We start from the raw sequence: 18,043 nt of genomic DNA on the forward strand, positions 1-18,043 counted from the left end.
CCATCACTGCCCCTCTGCTGCCTTGTGCTGCTCAGCACTGCTGTGGGAACTGTCAGGGTACCTTTGCTGATTCCCAACTTCTGGGACTCTGCCTGGGCCCTCCCAGGGGCTCCCCTGACTCTCCTGGAGTGGTTTTGTGTCAGGAAAGAGATGCACTGGATCTTTTCAGTCTTCAGGTTCTTGTTTATTGTTACCTTATCTAGAATTTTGCACGCTGTCCACACCAGGCTCAGCACACTGGAAAAGCACCACAGAAATGGCCAACAATCTCTTGGTACAAGGGCTTTTAAAGCTAAACTGTCCAATTAGGAACTGACACCTGGATTATTTCCCTTTTAACCCAATAACTGATCCCAAAGAGCCCACAATGCAGACTTTTCTGCCCAATTACAAAATGCCACCCAAACCCATGGAGAAGGAGGAAGAAGAAGGAAGAACAAACCCAGGATGACACCCTGTGCCCTCCATCTTGCTCCCATCCACAACATACTAAAAATCCCAAAACCTCAATGTCTCACCAGTGTCTCACTACTCTCTATAATCTATTTTACACTTTTTGGATTCCAGTCTATTCTGGAGTTTAGGAAACTTTCTCCATGAATGAGGTCAAAGTCAGTGCTCCCCTGGGGGTCAGGGCACCCCAGAGCAGACAGGGAAATATCCCAGGTCTCTGGGTTTGCACAGGTAACAAGGTGTAAAGGCTGATGGCAGCTCAGCTGGGGCCTGGCAGGACTTTGGGGAGGGGGAAGGAGGTTCCACCTGCCCAGACCCCTTTGGGAAGTCAGGCAGAGAGTGCTGTGTCTCTGATTTAGTGCTGCAGTCAGGCACTTGGTGCTGTGGCTGTGATGGTTTCCCTCCTGACTTCCCTCTGCTCCCACACAGACCCAAGCTGGGAGCAAGGCTCATCAAAAGGGTTCACTTTTACGGAGGAAAATGAGTTATTGCTTTCCTTTTTGAAGTACTAAATACCATGTGTCTGCAAGGAGACCTTGTGCAGCACAGCCCAGCAAGGTCCTTATCAATCTTTTGGCTTCCACTTTGTTTGAAAAGCTGTGGATGCTTTGCAAAAATTGACTGTAACAATGAAAGAGAGAGTGAAGCAACAGCACACGACTGCTGGTGCTGTACACAGGAGAAATGTGCTGATTCCCCCTTTTTTCAAGGTTAATTTAAGTTCAGTTTGATCTCTGTAGCAATCTAATGAACTCAGTTGTGATTGTTCAACAATAGCCAGCATCATTTAAAAGGTGCTTATGTTTGTTTGGTGGTGTCTGCATTCCTGCTCTGGATTTTGGAGGAAGATTCCTGTTTGATGGTCTGAATGTGAAGTTGTCTCTCAGCTGTCCTCACTGTCTTCTTGTAATGTCCCACTTCACCACAACAACCTGAAGCTGTTTTGAGGAGCCCAGGAAGGTGGGATGGGCACACACATCTCTGCCTGTGCCAGAGGCTGTTTCCCACTGGATTTTTGCAGGTTTTTTCTGCAAAGGCAGATATGGAATTTCATCTTCCCCCCAAGCAGAGCTGGATTTTCCTGCCACAGTGCTGCTCCCTCTGGAGGGAGCTGCAGTTGAGGCACTTTGCTGCTTTTGCTCTTTTGAATTTCAGCCCAGAATGACCAAGGTGAGCTCAGGGGATGGCAAGGGGACAAAATAGCCCGAGATTTCTTCTTTTCTCACTCCTCTTCAGCTTTTATAGCAGCCCCCCTAAAAATGGGGATAAAACCAGCAATGGTCTCATCTTTCCTATTACAAGGGTGAGCTGGTTCATCCAAATTGTAAGATCAGTGTCCAAATGAGGTAATAAAAGCAACCCTCTGATTTTAGTAATATGAGAGTTGGATCAGAAGGTGAGAAGCAAAAATAAACACAGAGCAAATGGAATGAAAAACGAGTCATTAGGGACCAGTGCTTTCATTGCCCTTGGGGAGGAGAGAGGCTGAGCCATGGCTCAGCTGCAGCAGAACCAAATCCTCAGGTGCCTCACACCTTGCTGTGCTGCCCCAGGATGTCCTTGTGCCTGCAGGAGGGGTTTCTGCAGGCAGGGAGGTGAGGGCAGATGGAATCAGGCTCCATCCTATCCTCATCTCCTGTTTCCAGCTGCCACACTGTCCCCCCAGGATGGAGCTCATGTGCTCACCAGCCCCACTGAGTGCCAGAGTTCTGAGCCTGGTTGATGGTGCTGAGCTGGAAATGTACAGGGCACAGCACCTGTGCCAGGGAGGATGGTGCCCACCCTGGGCTCCAGGACAAGAAATGCCGTGGACTGGAAGAAAAGCACCCCTTCCCCAAGCCCCAACATGCCAACCCTTTTTATCTCCTGTGACATCTGAGTTTACACCCCCACAATACCCCTGACCCCATGAGAGCATCATTGGTGGGACAGCAGAGCAAACTCTGCTTCTGTTTCATAGCAAAGGTTTCCCAAAGAGCAAACCCTGCTTTTGTTTCATAGCAAATGTTTCCCAAAGAGCAAACTCTGCTTTTATTTCATAGCAAAGTTTCACTCAAGCCAGCACAGCCCCTTAGTGGGAAGTGTTTTCAGCCCTTCCTGAATTTCCTGAGCCTGGTGCTGCCCTCCTGTGTCACAGGACTGAGCCCAGACAAACCTGGGGAGTGCAAACAGCACTGCCCATGGCAGAAAGGGCTGGAAAGGAGCAGGGCTGGAAAGGGAGCAGGGCTGGAAGGGCTGCAGGAAGGGCTGGAAAGGGAGCAGGGATGCAGGCAGAGCTGCAAGTGGGGCTGGCAGATTTGCAGGCAGATTTGCAGGCAGCTGCACACAAATTCCTGCTCATTTTCCTCTCCCATTCTCTCTAAATAAGCACCACCACAGAGCTCTGGGCAGTATTAATCCCAGGTTTGGGCTGGAGTTGGAGTGCAGTACTTGATCTGAGCTGATCTAAGCCAGCCTTATCTCCTGACACAGCTCTTGTGAAGCTCGTGGCGTTTCACTTCCAGCTTTAATGCCTGGAGATAGCATTACACATCCAGTGTCTGATTGATTCATTGTGTGATTGATAAATGACATGCATAGTTTTTGCATGAAAACAGCCCCTGTAATGTGATCCCCCCCCACGGAAGATTCTGAAAGGTTTTAAAGAAAATCTTTGTAGAGTGCAAAGAATTTGATCAATTCATTGCTATTTTTCTGAAATCAGCCCATTTATTTAGGAGAGATCACCAACAGCACCTTCACTACCTTGTCTTTGGATGGTAAAACATCATAACTTGGATCATTGTATGAAATGTTTCTGTATTTCTCTTTTCCCAGGCTGTTACATTAAATACTGGCAGCTGTCTGGGATGTTTTATGGGGTTTGTCTTTCCTTTCTCTGATAGACAATAAAACAATTCCCTGCTGGAGGGGAGGAATATTTGGAAGATAGCAAATGTTTCACGGTGCTGTGACATGGCAGAGAGATTGGGAGGGGAACCAGAACTGCCTGGCTGGGAGGCTGCTGCTGCCTCTGCAGGGTGGACATGAGCACTTGCTTGATACTCCAAGGATTTCCATGGATTTTCCATGTTCTGTATGTGATAGCTATGAGCAGGTATTTCCATTCCTATCTGAACAGGAAGGTGGTAGTATTAGTATTAGTATTTGTATTTTTTCCTAATGGCTCTGTGCAGAATCTGTTTCTCCAGCAGTACACTGAATTTAAGAAGACTTTGGGTTGTTTCACAGGTTGCTATGTAATAACTGGCTGGTTTCTGGTAGCAGTAACAACGTGGAATCAATCCCTGTAAAATTTCTAATTTAATGCTGAGTTTTGAGTAACTTAGTGACTCAAATATCCCTAAGAATAAAATCCAGCTTCCTAACTGATTCTTACAAGGAGGAACCATGAATCAAAACTGGGTCGGCAAACTGAATTTTGTGTAACTTTGCATCCATCTCCTGTTTTTAGCTGCTCTGCAATAATCCTGATGATGAGGCAGTTTGGGTACTGACCCTTCTCTCATTTGGGCATCCTGCTGTCTTTCAGAATGATGGCTAAAATCCTTTCCTCCTAAAGTCTAGTGATTTTTGGACCTTATTTCTTATCACTGTTGGATGGAAGGAGCAGTCTGTCCCCTAAGACTGATCCATGTGTTTGGCCAATGCTGTAAATCGTTTGCCAGAACAACAAAAAGGCTGCAAAGGCCTCCTCATCCACCATTCCCTCCCACAAAGTCTTTTAGTTACAAGTTTGGCATTTTTAGTCAAATGGATTTAATATTTTCATAAAATAACTTTGCAAAATTCTCTTTTCCTGACACGCAACTCGAGTTTGCCAAGCAAGTCCAATGTCTGCATTAGGGGATACTTTTGGTGTGTTTAATACCTGGGAACACTGTTTACAAGCTTGGATTTTTTAAGATAAAGACATTTTTGGGCAAACAGTAGGTTTTATCAAGGGAGGTGTGTGAGGAGCCCAAGGGATGTGCTCAGATCCTTTTGTAATTCAGTGTCCAAAGATTTGAATTTCCACTTGATTCTAATCAGAAATTCTATGGGAGCTTCATAAGTAAAGTATCACTGTGAGATAAAAACAACTTTGGGTCCTTTTTCTTTGAATTTGTACTGAGGTGAGCCAGGAAAGGCCCAATGTCCTCATCTTTTCCCTTGTTCTGCTCTCTCCCAGCAGCTTTTAGAGCTCTGTGGAGGAGAAGAGCACTGGAGGCATCTGAGCCTGCTTGAGGTGACCCCTGAGCTGATCCCAAGGGCATTGCTGGGCACAGGGGGCACTTGCTCAAGACTAAATTCACCTCAGGCTGGGCTGGTTCCACACCCCTGGTGTTTCTACATCCCCAGCAATACCTGGGGCAGAGGAGTGGTTTTGAGGGTGGAAGGTTATAGCTCCCATGTATTTTTATATGGTGTTTTAAAGGCACAATGGTGAATCTGATTTCACTCTGAGCTCCCTTGTGTGCTTTGTGTACAGAATTGCTGGATCCTTTCCCCATCTGGCTCCTGTGTTAGGCTGGGGTCTCAGCAGCAGAGTAAATCCCACTGGGGAGCACATTCAGAGGAGCTCCCCGGTGCCTTGCAGGAGCACAGCCAATCCTTCCCTCCAGCTGTTCTCTCAAGCAAAGCCTCCAGGGTCTGAGGAGCTGCTCAACAGTGCCTGTGTTTGGTCTGAACTGGGAGGGCAGCTGGGCTTTTGTGTCTTCTCTGCCCTGATTCCCCTCCTGAAGGTACCTGCTGAGGAAAGAGCTGCATTTTCCATCCTGATTTCGGAAATCTGGTCTCTTTGTAGAAAGAACAGGAACTGTGCTACCTGATGGAAGCCTTTATCCATGTTTCTGTATTCCATGCATTATCTGGTGACACAAACCTCACCTTTTGCTCTGCATTGAGTCACTACAATGACATCAGCTAGTGTTCCCCTCATAATTTATCAATACAACAACCTCTCCATGCACTAATTATCTTGTCCCTTTGGCCAAAGCCTCTAAGATGTTCTAAGTTTGAAGTCACCCAGATTCTCTGGGCTGCCAGTTCCTCAGATGTTGGTGGACACTTACTGGATGTCTTTTGGCTTTTGAAACCAAGCACTTGTGTCAGTGCTGGAGCCTTGTGTTCACAGGTCCCACTTTGAGAGAGAGACCTTCCCCATCACGTTTTGTCAAACTCCCTGTTTAGATCTGTCTTGATGAATGATTAAAAAACTCTTATATTGCCAAATAATTTGCTATGAAGAAAGATCTGTCCAACAAGTTATGTAATTTACCATTATTAATCAGCTTGTGTCTCCACAAGATCAAGGGAATTTTACTTTACACTGGAATTTTTAGCTGATGAGTTGGATTCATGCAGTTTCTTTTCCTCCTTTTTAGAGAGGGATGGAAGGGAGTTAATTCCACCAATGCTTCAAGAGACTAAATATCCCCTGTTTATTAATTAATAATATTCATCTGGATTTTTATCCAAAGAAAAAAGCATTCTGAGCTCTGTCATATCAACTTTTAAATCTTTGGAAGCCTAGCTGCTCTTCCCTTGTTTCTAACACCTACCTAGTTACAGGACATCAGGAATGTGAGCAGATGATGGGAGGAGGCTGCCTTTGTGAAATCTTTTTTTTTGATGAGTGGGAACAACAAAACCAGGGTTCTGGAAAGCCACTACAAGCCAAAAAACATCCTCTGACACCGAACATCTCCAGAAGATGAAAATCATCCTCCCATTTCCATTGTCCCTGGCCTGAGCTTTTGATCTGATGCAAGAAATGTGGTATTTGTCTGAAGTTGAGAAAGTTTATGCTGGCAGATGGAGAAGGAGGAGGTGTGTTGAGTAAGCTGGGCCTGAGCTCCAGGCACACAACACCCGTGTCCCCATGGAGAGCCGCGAGCGGAGCGGGATCCACAGCCAGGCTTTGGGAGAGGAGCAGCAGCCAGAGCCTGCCCTGGGGCCTGGTGGGTCTGGGAGCCCCAGGGTGACCCCACAGCCTCTGGAGCTGGCCCTGAGCCTCGCTCACTTATGCTTCTTCCTCATAAAGAGATGTTAGTAAAACAATCACACAGCCTTGCAAGACTAAATTGCAGGTGAAAACCCAGCACATCTCTACCCAAACGTGGCCAACCACCCACAACTTCCAAGATGCTTCCTCACCTATCATAGAAGAACTGATAGGAATCCATGACCACGCCCTAATGGTTGCACTGGCAATCTGCAGCCTAGTCCTCTACCTGTTAACCCACATATTTACAGAAAATCTGCCATCAAGTACAGTTGATGCACAAGAAATGGTCCCCATGATGGTCCCCATGTTCTGAGCGGCTCCTGCAGCCAGCACAGCTCCTGTGTGCTGTTGGCAGCAGAGGTGGCTCCATCTCAGTCCCTTCCAGCCTCCTGACCCAGCTCAGCTGGGTCTGACCTGGGTCTGAGCCAGAGACAAACCCTCTCTTGCCAGAGGCTCCAGTTCAGCATGGCCATTTAGGCTGATTTGAGTTTTTCCTTCCATAAGTGCAAAAAGACAAAAGTTTGAGGGTTTTGCTGAATTGAGGCTGTCTTTAAACTCAGAGTGCACATTGCAAGGTGAGGAGAAAAGGGGTTTTTGTGTCCTGCAAGGATCTGCTGTCCTGGCATCACAGGCAGCAACCATTGCCCTCCTCTCTGCCTTCCCTGGCTGGCTGGTGAGTGACATAATCCACCATTCCCCCCTTCATTTATCTGCTGGCATGAGGATCTTTTCTGCCTCCATTCTTCATGGAGGCAGAACTTTTGTGATGGAAGTTGTAGCAGTAGCACAGGTGGGCACTGCTTGCCATGAGGATTCCCTGTGAAAACCACACATTCCTCCCTTGATGTTATCCCTCTGTCTACCTCAACCCTATTGACTAGAAAATACCAAGATTTTAGTACTGAGACTTTAATACACTGCACATTTTGCTAATTTTCTTTCTGGCTGTGAGCCTCTGTGGTATCATTTTCCAGCAGTTTACTCAGAGGGCTCAAAACTTTCTTTTTTTTTTGTTTAATGAAAGTGGGAATTCTCCTCGAGTCCCCTGACTACAGCAATGGCAGCCTAAAGAAAAACAGAACGTGACACAAAGTGGATGAATGGCTCCAGTGCTATTGCAATAATGTGTAAGGAGCCCATTTGTGCTCTGTGCTGTGTGAGCTGTGAGAGGACACTCCTTGTTGAAAGAGCTGTGTGTAGTTTGAGATTTTTGAATGTGACTAAATCCCTTGTGCTTCTCCTTCTTTAGCTTGGCTCTGCGGATCTCACGGATGTGAGAGCTCTCCTCTTTCTGCTTTATTTCTTTTGGGCATTTTTCAGTCCTAATCATAAAAACTAGAATTTCTCAGCAATTTCAAGTCTGGAGACTTCCTGACCTGTATCATTTCATGCCCAGGGAAAATAAACTTGTTCCTATGGTTTGAGCCTTAATGACTGCAGAGTATATATAGTCAATTTATAACAGCGCATGCTGGATTATCCTGTGCATGGCTTTACAGCTTTTACAGCATTTATCAGCAGAGTGCTCATTTCAAACATGTTGTTTTAATGAAAAGGATACCGTTGCCACCGTTTTGTGTTGATTATGTGGTAACACATTTTTATTATCACCCATAAAAATGATTTGGAGCCATCCCACTCCAGATGCGACCTTGGGTAGAGCCACAGGCCCTTGTGCTTTGCTGGGCCCTGACCATGGCTGCAGGGATTGAACATCCCTGTTCCCACAGCTCTGCAGAACACTGGCCAAGACAGCCCCTGGGTGCCCCTTCTTCTCAGCAGGAGCATCCCAACCCTGCCCTGGCTGCAGCCCCTCTGATTTGCCACCTCCAGGGTTTATTCTGCCTCTCTACCCGAGCACATCTTGGCAACATCCAGATGTTTGCTGGGGAAGTGAAAGGATGATATAATAAATAATATAAAGTGAAGCAGAAAAGGTCTTCAGCTCACACTTGAGTCCCATGGCAGTGGAAGTTGAGCACAATTATGGTAAGGCACATGCTTAAGTGTTTGTTGAACTGATAACACGTTTCCTGGAAAGTCTGAGGAATAAATCACTGTGTAGGAGCACAGAGTGCAAGAGGCAGATGGAACTGATTCCTTCCTGCCTGGCATCACTCATACCTGGTGAAGAAAAGCATTGTGACCTTACTCCATTTTGTACTCAGAAAGCAGGACTCTGGATCTGTAAATAAAGATCCTTGCAATAAAGAAGAATTTTGCTTGTTTGCAAGAGTGAGGTTCAGTTCCCTTGCACTTAACCCAGCTCCCAGTTTAATTAGTTTCTGATTCACCCCCATCAGGCCAGTACATTCTGCAGGAAGTTCATCATTCCTGGCGCTGCTGCAGTGCTGGCTCTCACCAGGCCTTGCAATAAAGAAGTGATAAACCTTGTAATAATTGCAAGTTAAAAACAAACAAGTGGAGCCAAGTCACTCTCATTTGTAATTGCAGTGTGACTTCATTATGTGAAAACAACACAGTGTGTAAAGGCTGAAACTTCTAGGGATTTAATGGAAAGTTTGAGTTTCCCTTTTATTTCCCTTATCCCTAAATTAGTATTGCTTAGGTGGTTTTCAAACAGGAAAAGATGATGCTGTAACAAACCTCAGTGTTGCATGCCTGGAAAAATGTTCCCATGTTGGAGACCAACTCCCAGTTTCATAGAGGCTACCAGAGGGCAGGGAGCAGAGCCTGAGGGACAGCCTGGACCATATGGGGAACATGGGGTCAGTTTGCCAAGGAGAGAAGGTTGTAAATGGCCCAAACACCTCAGGGATGCCTGCTGGGATGTGGGTTTGTTTGCAGGTGTGTGTTTGCAAGGCCTAGAGAGGTGTGAGTTTTAATAATATCCTATTGCTTCTAAGCAAAGCTCCTTGAGTAAATAGTCTGCTTTTTATTTTTTTTAATTGCTTCAAAGTTCAAGTACTTCAACTCTCTAAAATCTTCATCTTCTCCATCATCTTTAATTCAGTCGATATTTGTGCCTTTACAAGCAGTACTTATCCTCTGTTTGCTACCCTGGGCTTTCAGGTACAGCCCTTCACCTCATCCCATCTGTCAGTAATTCCTGATTTTCTGGCTCTGGTTTGAGCACCAGGGAAATGCTGTGTCCCTGACAGCAGCTTCAGTTCCTGCTCTCATGTTTCTCACCAGGGACACAGTCCCACGTGAGGCCAGGCTCCTCTGGAGGCATTGAAGCCGTCCCCAAGGAGGGTGTGTGTGGGACACACTCACAATTAACACAGCAGCTTCCTAATTGACGCTGATTTCCTAAAACCAATAAAACTCTTATGCCAAAATCCTGTGGCCTATAAGCAGAGTTATTCCCAGCCCTGTCTGGCGAGGAGTTTAGGACCTCCTCAGGAATTTACACTGTGTCTGAAACCATCTAGGTCAGAGATCATGGAATATTCTGAGTTGGAAGTGACCCACAAAGACCACCCAGTCCAACTCTAAAGGGAAGGGCCCATGTGAACCCATGGCCTGGTTTGAAAAGACAAGTGTCTGCTAAGGAAGGCAGGAGCCTGCCTTGAAATGGAAAATGTAAACTCCTTCCCTCTGAATTGTTGTAATTTTGAAATTAAGGGGCTCTCAGACAAAGATATGGGAGTAGGAATAACAGTTCTTTACTAGGGAAGAAAATAAAAATAGAAAAATGTAGTAATACAAAACAAACCACTGCCAGAGTGAGAGCAGTCCCTGTCCCCTGTGTGTCAGGGCGGTGTCCCAGCCCCATGCCATGGGGGCTCAGCCCTCCTGCAGTGCCAGCTGTGGCTCTGCTGCAGCAGGGATCCTGCACAAGGGGGGAGTTTTCCTCTGCAGCTCCAGGGCTGCTGCAGATGGGCCTGGGCTCCCTCTGGCCATGCAGGGCAGCAGAAAGCTGCTCCTCTGGTAGTGCAGGGGGCAAAGGCTGCTGTGCTGTGCCAGGCTCAGATTGGATCCAGGCAGGAATGCTTGGCTCCTCCCCTGGGCGGAGCATCTCCCCATGGGATGCTGGGGTTGGATCAGCCCTGCAGGGACACTCAGTGGCCATGGACAGCAGAGATCTGCTGGAGGGAGGGTTGGCTGTGGGAGAGATAAAGAAAACTGCCCAATGAACACAAGATAACTGCCCTGTCAGAATTCAGAACATCCCTCTGGCTGTCCTGGACTGCCAAGATCCCTGCCAGGGGCTCAGAGACTCTGGCACAGAGCCCAAGATGCCCCTGTGGTTTTGATTATGACCCATGGAAAAAGTTACCAACCTTATATGAAGATTTGCAAGCCACAAGTTTAAGTAGAATGATAGTGAATTTATCACAGGGTGAAAAACATATTTTTAGAGTTTTTAGAATGGAGATTCAGGGGGCAAGCTGGAGGGATCTGGCTGTGTCCAGCCTTTCTCCTTCTTCTTCTTGGCCTCCATCTTCTGCTCTGATGTTGGCACTTTTAGATTGGTTTAGAGTAGAAGCTCACTGTTTAACATAGGTGATAGGTATTGGAAGGTAATTATAAATATTGTACAGGTAGTTTTTAGTATAAAAAGATAACACCACCCTGGGGGCAGGCAGAGTGGCTCTGTCTGTCCTGCTGAGCTGACCTCGGCTGGACAGGAGAAAAAGTTTTATAGATAAGATACAATAAAGAACCTTGAGACCGAGAACTGAAAAGCTCTGACTCCTTCTTCAAGCACCAGGCTGAGGAAAAAGACTTTCTAACATATCTCAAAGTCACTCTAACCAGCTAGAAATCCCTAGACTGCCCCAGCTCTGACAGATGGCAATAGAATTCACATCCCCATTTCCAACCTAACACAACCCTGGGCTTGTGATCCCCTGGCTGTGGGAGCCAGCTGAGCTGTGTGTGTTGGTTGCCCTGTGCAGATCCTGCTGCTGGAGGCTGCAGAGAGGAGCCCAGCCCTGGAGAACAACCTGCCCATCACGGGCACCACGGCCACGTGGGACCAGGAGCTGCTGCCCGACGCCTTTCCCCTGCTGAACCCTGGCACCGTCCTCAGGAAGAACGTGGCAGCTGTTGGTAAGGCTGGCCTGCTCTCCCCAAATCACCCATCCCACAAACACCCTGCCTTTGGGGAGCTGAAAGGAGTCTGGGTCTGCTCTATCATTGGGAGCTGCAGAGGAGAGGGGTTGGGAGGTCTCTGCCCTTCCCTGAGTTCAGCCAGAGCAGAGCAGGGATGTGCTTGGAAAAATCCATTCAAGCTGCATTATGCCTGTGGCAGCCACAATTTCTGTGGGCACAAACATCTTCTGGGAGCAGGATTTGGGTCTGTTTGAGTTCTGTTAACCCCAACAGGGCCACTGTGTGTTTCAGTGGGCTTGTTTTAAGTTTTTTGAGGATTTCGAGGCCTGGACACATTAAAACATTCCTGAGAAAACTCCAGAGAGCCATCAGGATCACAGTTGGACAGTTCCTGCTTACCTACAGAGCACCAAATTGTGTTTCCCAGTCTGGGAGCAGTGCTGGGGGGTAGAGGAATGGAGCAGTGCTGGGGGGTAGAGGAATGGGCTGCATGGGTCATTCTTGGTTTTATTAGGACAAAAAGCTTTCCCATGAATAGCAGCATCAGTTGCAGTCTGCTTTATATTTTCTAAATTTGCCATAAATGCAATGGGCTGTTTTATGATCCCTCTTGTGGCATGAAAAAAAAATACACTTATAAGAAAGTCTCCCTGTGAGCCCACTTGGCCAGACAAATCCCCACACATTGAATTTTCTTGACCTTGCCATCTTTTTTCAAGATCCCTGCTCTCTCCTTCCAAAGCCCTGTCTGTCTGTTGCTTTGCTTACTTCCAGAGCAGTCCTTTATTATTTAGGGCCTGGTTTGCTTTTTTCTTCTTCTTTTTTTATTTTTTTTCTTTTTTTTTTGGCCCAGGCAGTTGATTATGGCAGCAGACTTGGAGCAACCAAGACAGTCCAGATGTCATCCCTGTTTATGATTTGTCATGATGCCACAACATGGAGGGAGGTTCACTAACAATATGTTCTGCAAAATATTCTCAGAACCACAGCCACAGCTGCCAGGAGCTGAATGAGAGCAGCTTCCCCAGTGTCCATCAGATGCTCATTCTGCCTTTCCCATGTCATTTATTTTTGCTGTGGCAGTGGCTCTGCACTTGCTGCGCCAGCTCAGGAAAATGCTCTGGGCCTTCCATGCCAGGTCCTGTCCTCATGGAGGCTCCTCACACGTGGTCCTGTTGTTTTGCAGAGATAACCAAAAACTCCACAACTTTGTGAAAGTTGTAAAGCTGGTATGTTTATTACTAGTGCTGGACCATGTGGAGATTGCTCTCCTTAAAAGACATGTGTATTTCTGGGAACTTCAGGGTTCTATCTGTCTCTCAAATACATATGCATGAGCCTAGGCCTTGCAGTCAGGCTACATAGCTGTGTTTTCTGAGCACAGACTCAAAGATGTACATTTCACCTAAATCAAAATGGATTTCTACTCTGGAGAATCTCTCCTCTGTCTCACTGTGCTGCTGGGCACAGAGCAGTGGCTGTCTCCTCCCCAGGCTTCAGAGCAGCTCCCCTGCAGCACTTTGACCAGCCCATGGTGGAGGGCCAGCACCTCCCAGCCCTGCAGCAAGGCCAGGTGGGCACTGGTGTCACCTCCTAAGGCAGGTGGTGATGTCTGAGCTGTGGGTGAGCCTGTGGTGTCAGCCAGCTTCCAGGCTCTGTGTGTGTGCTGCCAGGTGTTGTCCTTGCTCACTGTTACCCTCTGTTTTTCTGGCCTTGATTTATTTAACCTGGTGTGGAATAATAACTGTGGTGTAGGAAAGGAATCAGGAATGCACTGGAGCGTTTGGAGCCAGGCCAGAGTCTTTCAGCAATGAGAAATAATCACTTCAGTGGCTCATTGACACTGCTGGAGCCCCTACCCAGCCTCTGTGGGCTTCAAATTCCTGTTTTGCTCAAGAGCTGTGGGGATATTTCATGGATCTGGGGCCATATTTGGCCTCCTTCCCTCCCCACACCAGTCTGTGTCCATGAGTCAAAGCCAGCCAAAAAAACTCAGAGTGGATTTTGGTGGAGTGAAGGGAACTCCACACAATTTAGGATGGAGGGGAGCTGCTCATTTTGCATGATTTCACCACCATGCCCTGACTTGCTGCTCCAAGCTGCCCCCAGGTTCTCAGGAGACCTTTCATCAGGTGGGATATTGGAGAAGGTGGAAGTCAAACCAAAATCCTGAGTGTGCTGGGTGATTCTGTGGAAAGCAAACCCTCTGTCCCTGCCACCCCTTCCCCTGAGCCTTTTGGGAACCATTCCCTACTTTGCCCTGCTTCTGGGTGCTCTGCCAAAATAAATCCCAGCCCTGCCCTGCATGTCACACAGCTGGAGGGACCAAGGGCAGGGTGCTGGGCTGACACCAAGGTGGGTGACAGGGACAGGGTGCTGTGAGCTCTGGGAGGGTCTCTGGATGACCCTGTAGCTCTGGGCTGGCTGATGCCTCTCCAGGCTGAGATCCAGGAGAACTTGCTACTGTTTGTGAGGGTGGTTATTGCTCCTGTGAGTGACAGGGCTGAGAACAGACAATCATTTAAAAGCAATCAGTGCTGTTGAGACAGCTGCAGCACTGGCCTTTCTGATCAGCTTGTTAATCAACAGAATACATTTTTCTGAGTATTAAGAAAATATATATACTCTGGCTGAGCCAGTTGGCAGCAGGAGACCTAATTTTTCATATCTCTCTATTTTTCTCCTATTCTTTTTTTTTATCATTATTTTACCCTGTCCTTTTTGAACAGAGCCTAAAGGACCCAGAGGTGCAGAGGAGCAGCTGATACCACAGGGTAAGTTCATAGTTTCTGCTATTTCTCTTTCAAAGCACAGACTGTTGTTGTGCCCAGTCCTGTACTTATATCCCAAAAAGCAGAAGGATCCTGTGGCCAGGAGCTCTTTGGAGCCTCACAGATGGAGAGGCTGAGTTTGTTCTTTGGGTTTTGTGGTTTTATCTGATCATATCAGCCTGCTTTGGTTGGAGAGGCCAAACACCAGTTTTGTCACCTCTGAGACATTAATTCCCCAGCACACAAGGGATGGAGAGGCAGATCATGGGAGCACATGTGGCCAGAGCCAGCAGGGCATGTCCTGAGTGATGGGAGAAAACTCCTCTCTAGCTGGTGTGACCTGCTGGGGCCTCCAGAAGCCTCTGGGGATGTCAGGATATCACTTTCCTGTGCTCCACACAAACAGAGCAGCTCCTGTGCAGGGAAAACCCTGGGGAGGAGGGCAGCAGATGGTGTGTTGCAGGTTAATGACAGAGCCAGGGAAAATCCAGGTCTCTGCACATCTGATTTGGTTCCCAGCAGTAGATTACTCACCCTCTGCCTTTTAAATAATATTTTTCCTGTGTTCTTTTACTTCATATTTTTGGAGGATAAACACCAGGGGTTTCAGCTCTCTGGAAGCAATGGCACTGCAGAGAGCTGATTTATGCCAGCTGATTTGGCCTCCCTCCTTTTCCCTGCATTCTTCCCTCTTTCTTCCCCCTGTTGCACTTGTCTCTTTAGAGCTGGTAACACCATTTGTCACCAGTGTGAGCCCTTGCCTGCCTCATTACCCAGTGCTGCCTCTCCAGCCTTTCCTTCAGCTCTTCCCCCTCCAGGGAAGGAAGTGCCAGCTTCTCTAAAGCTCTGCTGCAGCACTGGCATTGAGGATGCTGCAGGAAATGATTGCTTTGGGCTCCAGGACTTCATGGATTGAGTTATAAGGTTGGACTGAAGGATTGAGGGTGATTTCTACAAGTGAGGGAATGTTCTGGCTCACACTCAGCAGCACAGCAAAACAGTTTCTGCTCTTCTTCCCTCTGTGCTGCAAGTTGCTGCAATGAAGTTTGAGGTGTGTTGGGGTTTTTAGGGGTAGAAGCTGTTTCCAGTGCTGTGAAAAATGCACTTGATTTTCTAAAAGAGCTCCTGATCACCTGCCTGGGCTTCCCAGAACAATATCCCCTGCCAGGGGAGATCCATCCTTCTATCCACAGAAAAGGCTGCATGTGGATGTGGATAAGCAAATTGAAACTTGGCCTTAATTCCTTATTCAATACTCAGATTAAATCAGATCTTTATTGATGACTGAATGCAACAAAAGTACAGGCTCACACTCCCACTGAAAGCCATTGAAAAATCATTTCCTCACTCTGCCCAGTTTCATCGTGGATTAAAGGAGGAGAGATTTCATTTTTGTAAGAAAAACCAGTTTGGATATCTCTGCAAAATAGAAAAAAAGAAGAGAGGAAAGGGAATCTTTTCAGGAGGGTCTAATATTGGGGGATTATTGCTTTGCTTTGAGAAATGAGGAGTCTGGGGTGATGAGGTTTTGTACTCCAGGTGAGCTATCTCACATCTAGAGTGGGAATTGTACCCAAATGTGGGAGCTGCAAGTCCTGTGAGCCTCGACGTGGTTGTGCAGCCCTGTTCCCTCTTCCAGCTGGGGAGGTGCTGTCCAGCTTCCTTCCTTTCCTCCTTCTCTCCCTCCATTCCCATCCGTGCTCTCCACCCCCATGTGCAGCATATTCTGCTGGCTCTGATTTTGGGGGGTCCAGTACCTCTCCTGATACCTGGGAAGGAGAAATATTCTCCTTAAGAGTTGATCAAACCTTCAATTGCTCTGCTCTGTTGTGGTCATATGTACCACATGGACTGAAATCTGAAATCTGAGGGTGCTGAACTTTGGACTCATCCTGATCTCCCCCTGGCTTTGGGGCTTGCATCTGTTCTGCCACTGCTTTCAAATCCTCTGAGCCCTTTGGTAGCCCAGAAACCAGGGGCCTCTGACAGTCATGCCTTTATTGTAACCATTAACCACTTAATCTGAGCAGACAGAGCCACTTGCCCACACCTCCAGGGCATCAAAGCTTCAGTGCTGTTTGCACTGTGTTTAAATGTCTCTCCATGTCAGCCCAAGATCAGCAGTGCTCTTCTGAACAACACCATAAAATTGCCAAGTGTTGTTGTTGTTTTGGTAGAAATGCTGTTTTGGGGAAAAGAGCATTAAGGTTTTATTTAGTGTCACCAGAAGTGGTGACTTTGGGATCACCAACGCTGCCTCTGCACCTCTCCTGGGCTTACTGAGGTCTGAGTGCCAAGAAATGTCCCATGGGCTGCAATCACTGCTCCTGGTGTTGCCCTGGACCCCTGCTCAGTGATGTTCATTACTGACAGACAGTTCCTGCACAAGGGGGAGCATTAATGTCACTTTGGGATTAAAAACCTGTGCACAGCACAGAGCCCTGAGAGATGAATGAGCACAGGAGAAACCAGGGAAACATCATTGATACAGAACCTCTGGGGGTGTGAAAGAGCAAGTGGGAGACAGGGTCTGATTGTCTTTGGCAAATCTATTCTGTGTATTTTGGTACTTTGGGATGGCCCAGGAGTTTGGATGAGCCCAGCAAAGGACACCCAGACCCTGCCAAAGCCATTCAGGCCTTGGGAAGGGCACAGTGTGGGCTCAGTGTGGCTCTGCCCAGCACATCCCAGCTGGGGGTGCACATCCTGCTGATTTTGGGGAGGGTCTTGTGCATGGGGATGTGCTTTTTCCTTACAGGATTGAAGGAAGAAGAGGAGAAGTAAATTCCAGTCTGGCTTACCTGCCAGAGAGCTCCTGCCAACGGTGTCCCCCTGTCTGTGCACTGCTGCATTTCTCCCTTTTGCATCACTGAGTCCCTCCCCTCTGGTTCTGAGGTTGCTGAAGCCTTTCTGGCTCAGCAGTGTCCTAACTTCAGCTAATCTCCTTTCTAACATTTCAGGGATTCCAGGCCAGGTTGGTCCCCCAGGCCCGGTTGGCCCCACGGGGCTCCCAGGACCTCCAGGGCCCAAAGGAGAGAAGGGACAGCCTGGGGAGAGGGGCCCTGCAGGGCCACCAGGTGAGTCCTGTCACAGGAGAGGCTTCACTCCACACAAACTGGCTGTGACAGCAGCTCACACAAGGCCACACTCACAAGACTGAGCATCTTCAGTTGGTATCAAATCCATCCCAGTGGGAATTCCCTGGGAGCTGGATCAGCCAGGAGCTCCCAGGGCAGGCAACCACCTGCAGGAGCAATGGCTGACCCTGGGATTTCCTGTGCAGCAGGAGGCAGCCTGTCCCAGCAAGCTGCAGAGCAGGATCATGTTTCCCCATCCTGCTCAGGAGCCTGTGACCTGTCAGCCTTTGGAGCAGAGCATTCCCTGTTTAACCCTCTCACTGGGTGCCTGCTTTAACGCCCTTTTTTCTCCACCATTTGTGTCAAGCTGTCAGATGCCAGGATGTCAAACTAATGATGCTTTTGTGTGTTAAGGGAAAAGGTTAGGAGGCCATTCTTTCAGAGAGCACTCCATTCCTGAGCTAGGAGTCTTTCTTCATTCCCCAAACGTTCCTGAATGTTTTGATGAAGGTGAAACTGCACAAAAGGTGCCAGACCTCAGGCTCTGCTCTCTGTGGCTGAAAGGCTGTGCCTTGTGAGCCTGAGCTTGGGTAACATTTAAAACTGTGAGAGTGCCTTAAATGTGAACATTTTTTGGCACTTTCTGGCAAGCTGTCAGTGGCCAAGGTCTGGCCAAGGATGTGTCTGGGTTTTTTTGGTTTCTCAGCTTGCAAGGAGAGCCTTGCAGCCCC

The 18,043-nt window shown here is 47.8% G+C and overlaps 1 protein-coding gene across 1 annotated transcript in view; it reads left to right on the forward strand.

Moving 5' to 3' along the window:
• Positions 1–18,043, forward strand: part of COL26A1 (collagen type XXVI alpha 1 chain) — a 165,822-nt gene that overhangs the window by 126,866 nt on the left and 20,913 nt on the right. Inside the window, exons 5-7 of the mRNA XM_058037866.1 lie at positions 11,308–11,433; positions 17,006–17,015; positions 17,196–17,312. Coding sequence (XP_057893849.1) covers positions 11,308–11,433; positions 17,006–17,015; positions 17,196–17,312 — 253 coding nt within the window. The remainder of the gene's footprint in view (positions 1–11,307; positions 11,434–17,005; positions 17,016–17,195; positions 17,313–18,043) is intronic.

This window comes from Melospiza georgiana, chromosome 19 (assembly GCF_028018845.1).
Source record: "Melospiza georgiana isolate bMelGeo1 chromosome 19, bMelGeo1.pri, whole genome shotgun sequence".
Classification (NCBI taxonomy): domain Eukaryota; kingdom Metazoa; phylum Chordata; class Aves; order Passeriformes; family Passerellidae; genus Melospiza; species Melospiza georgiana.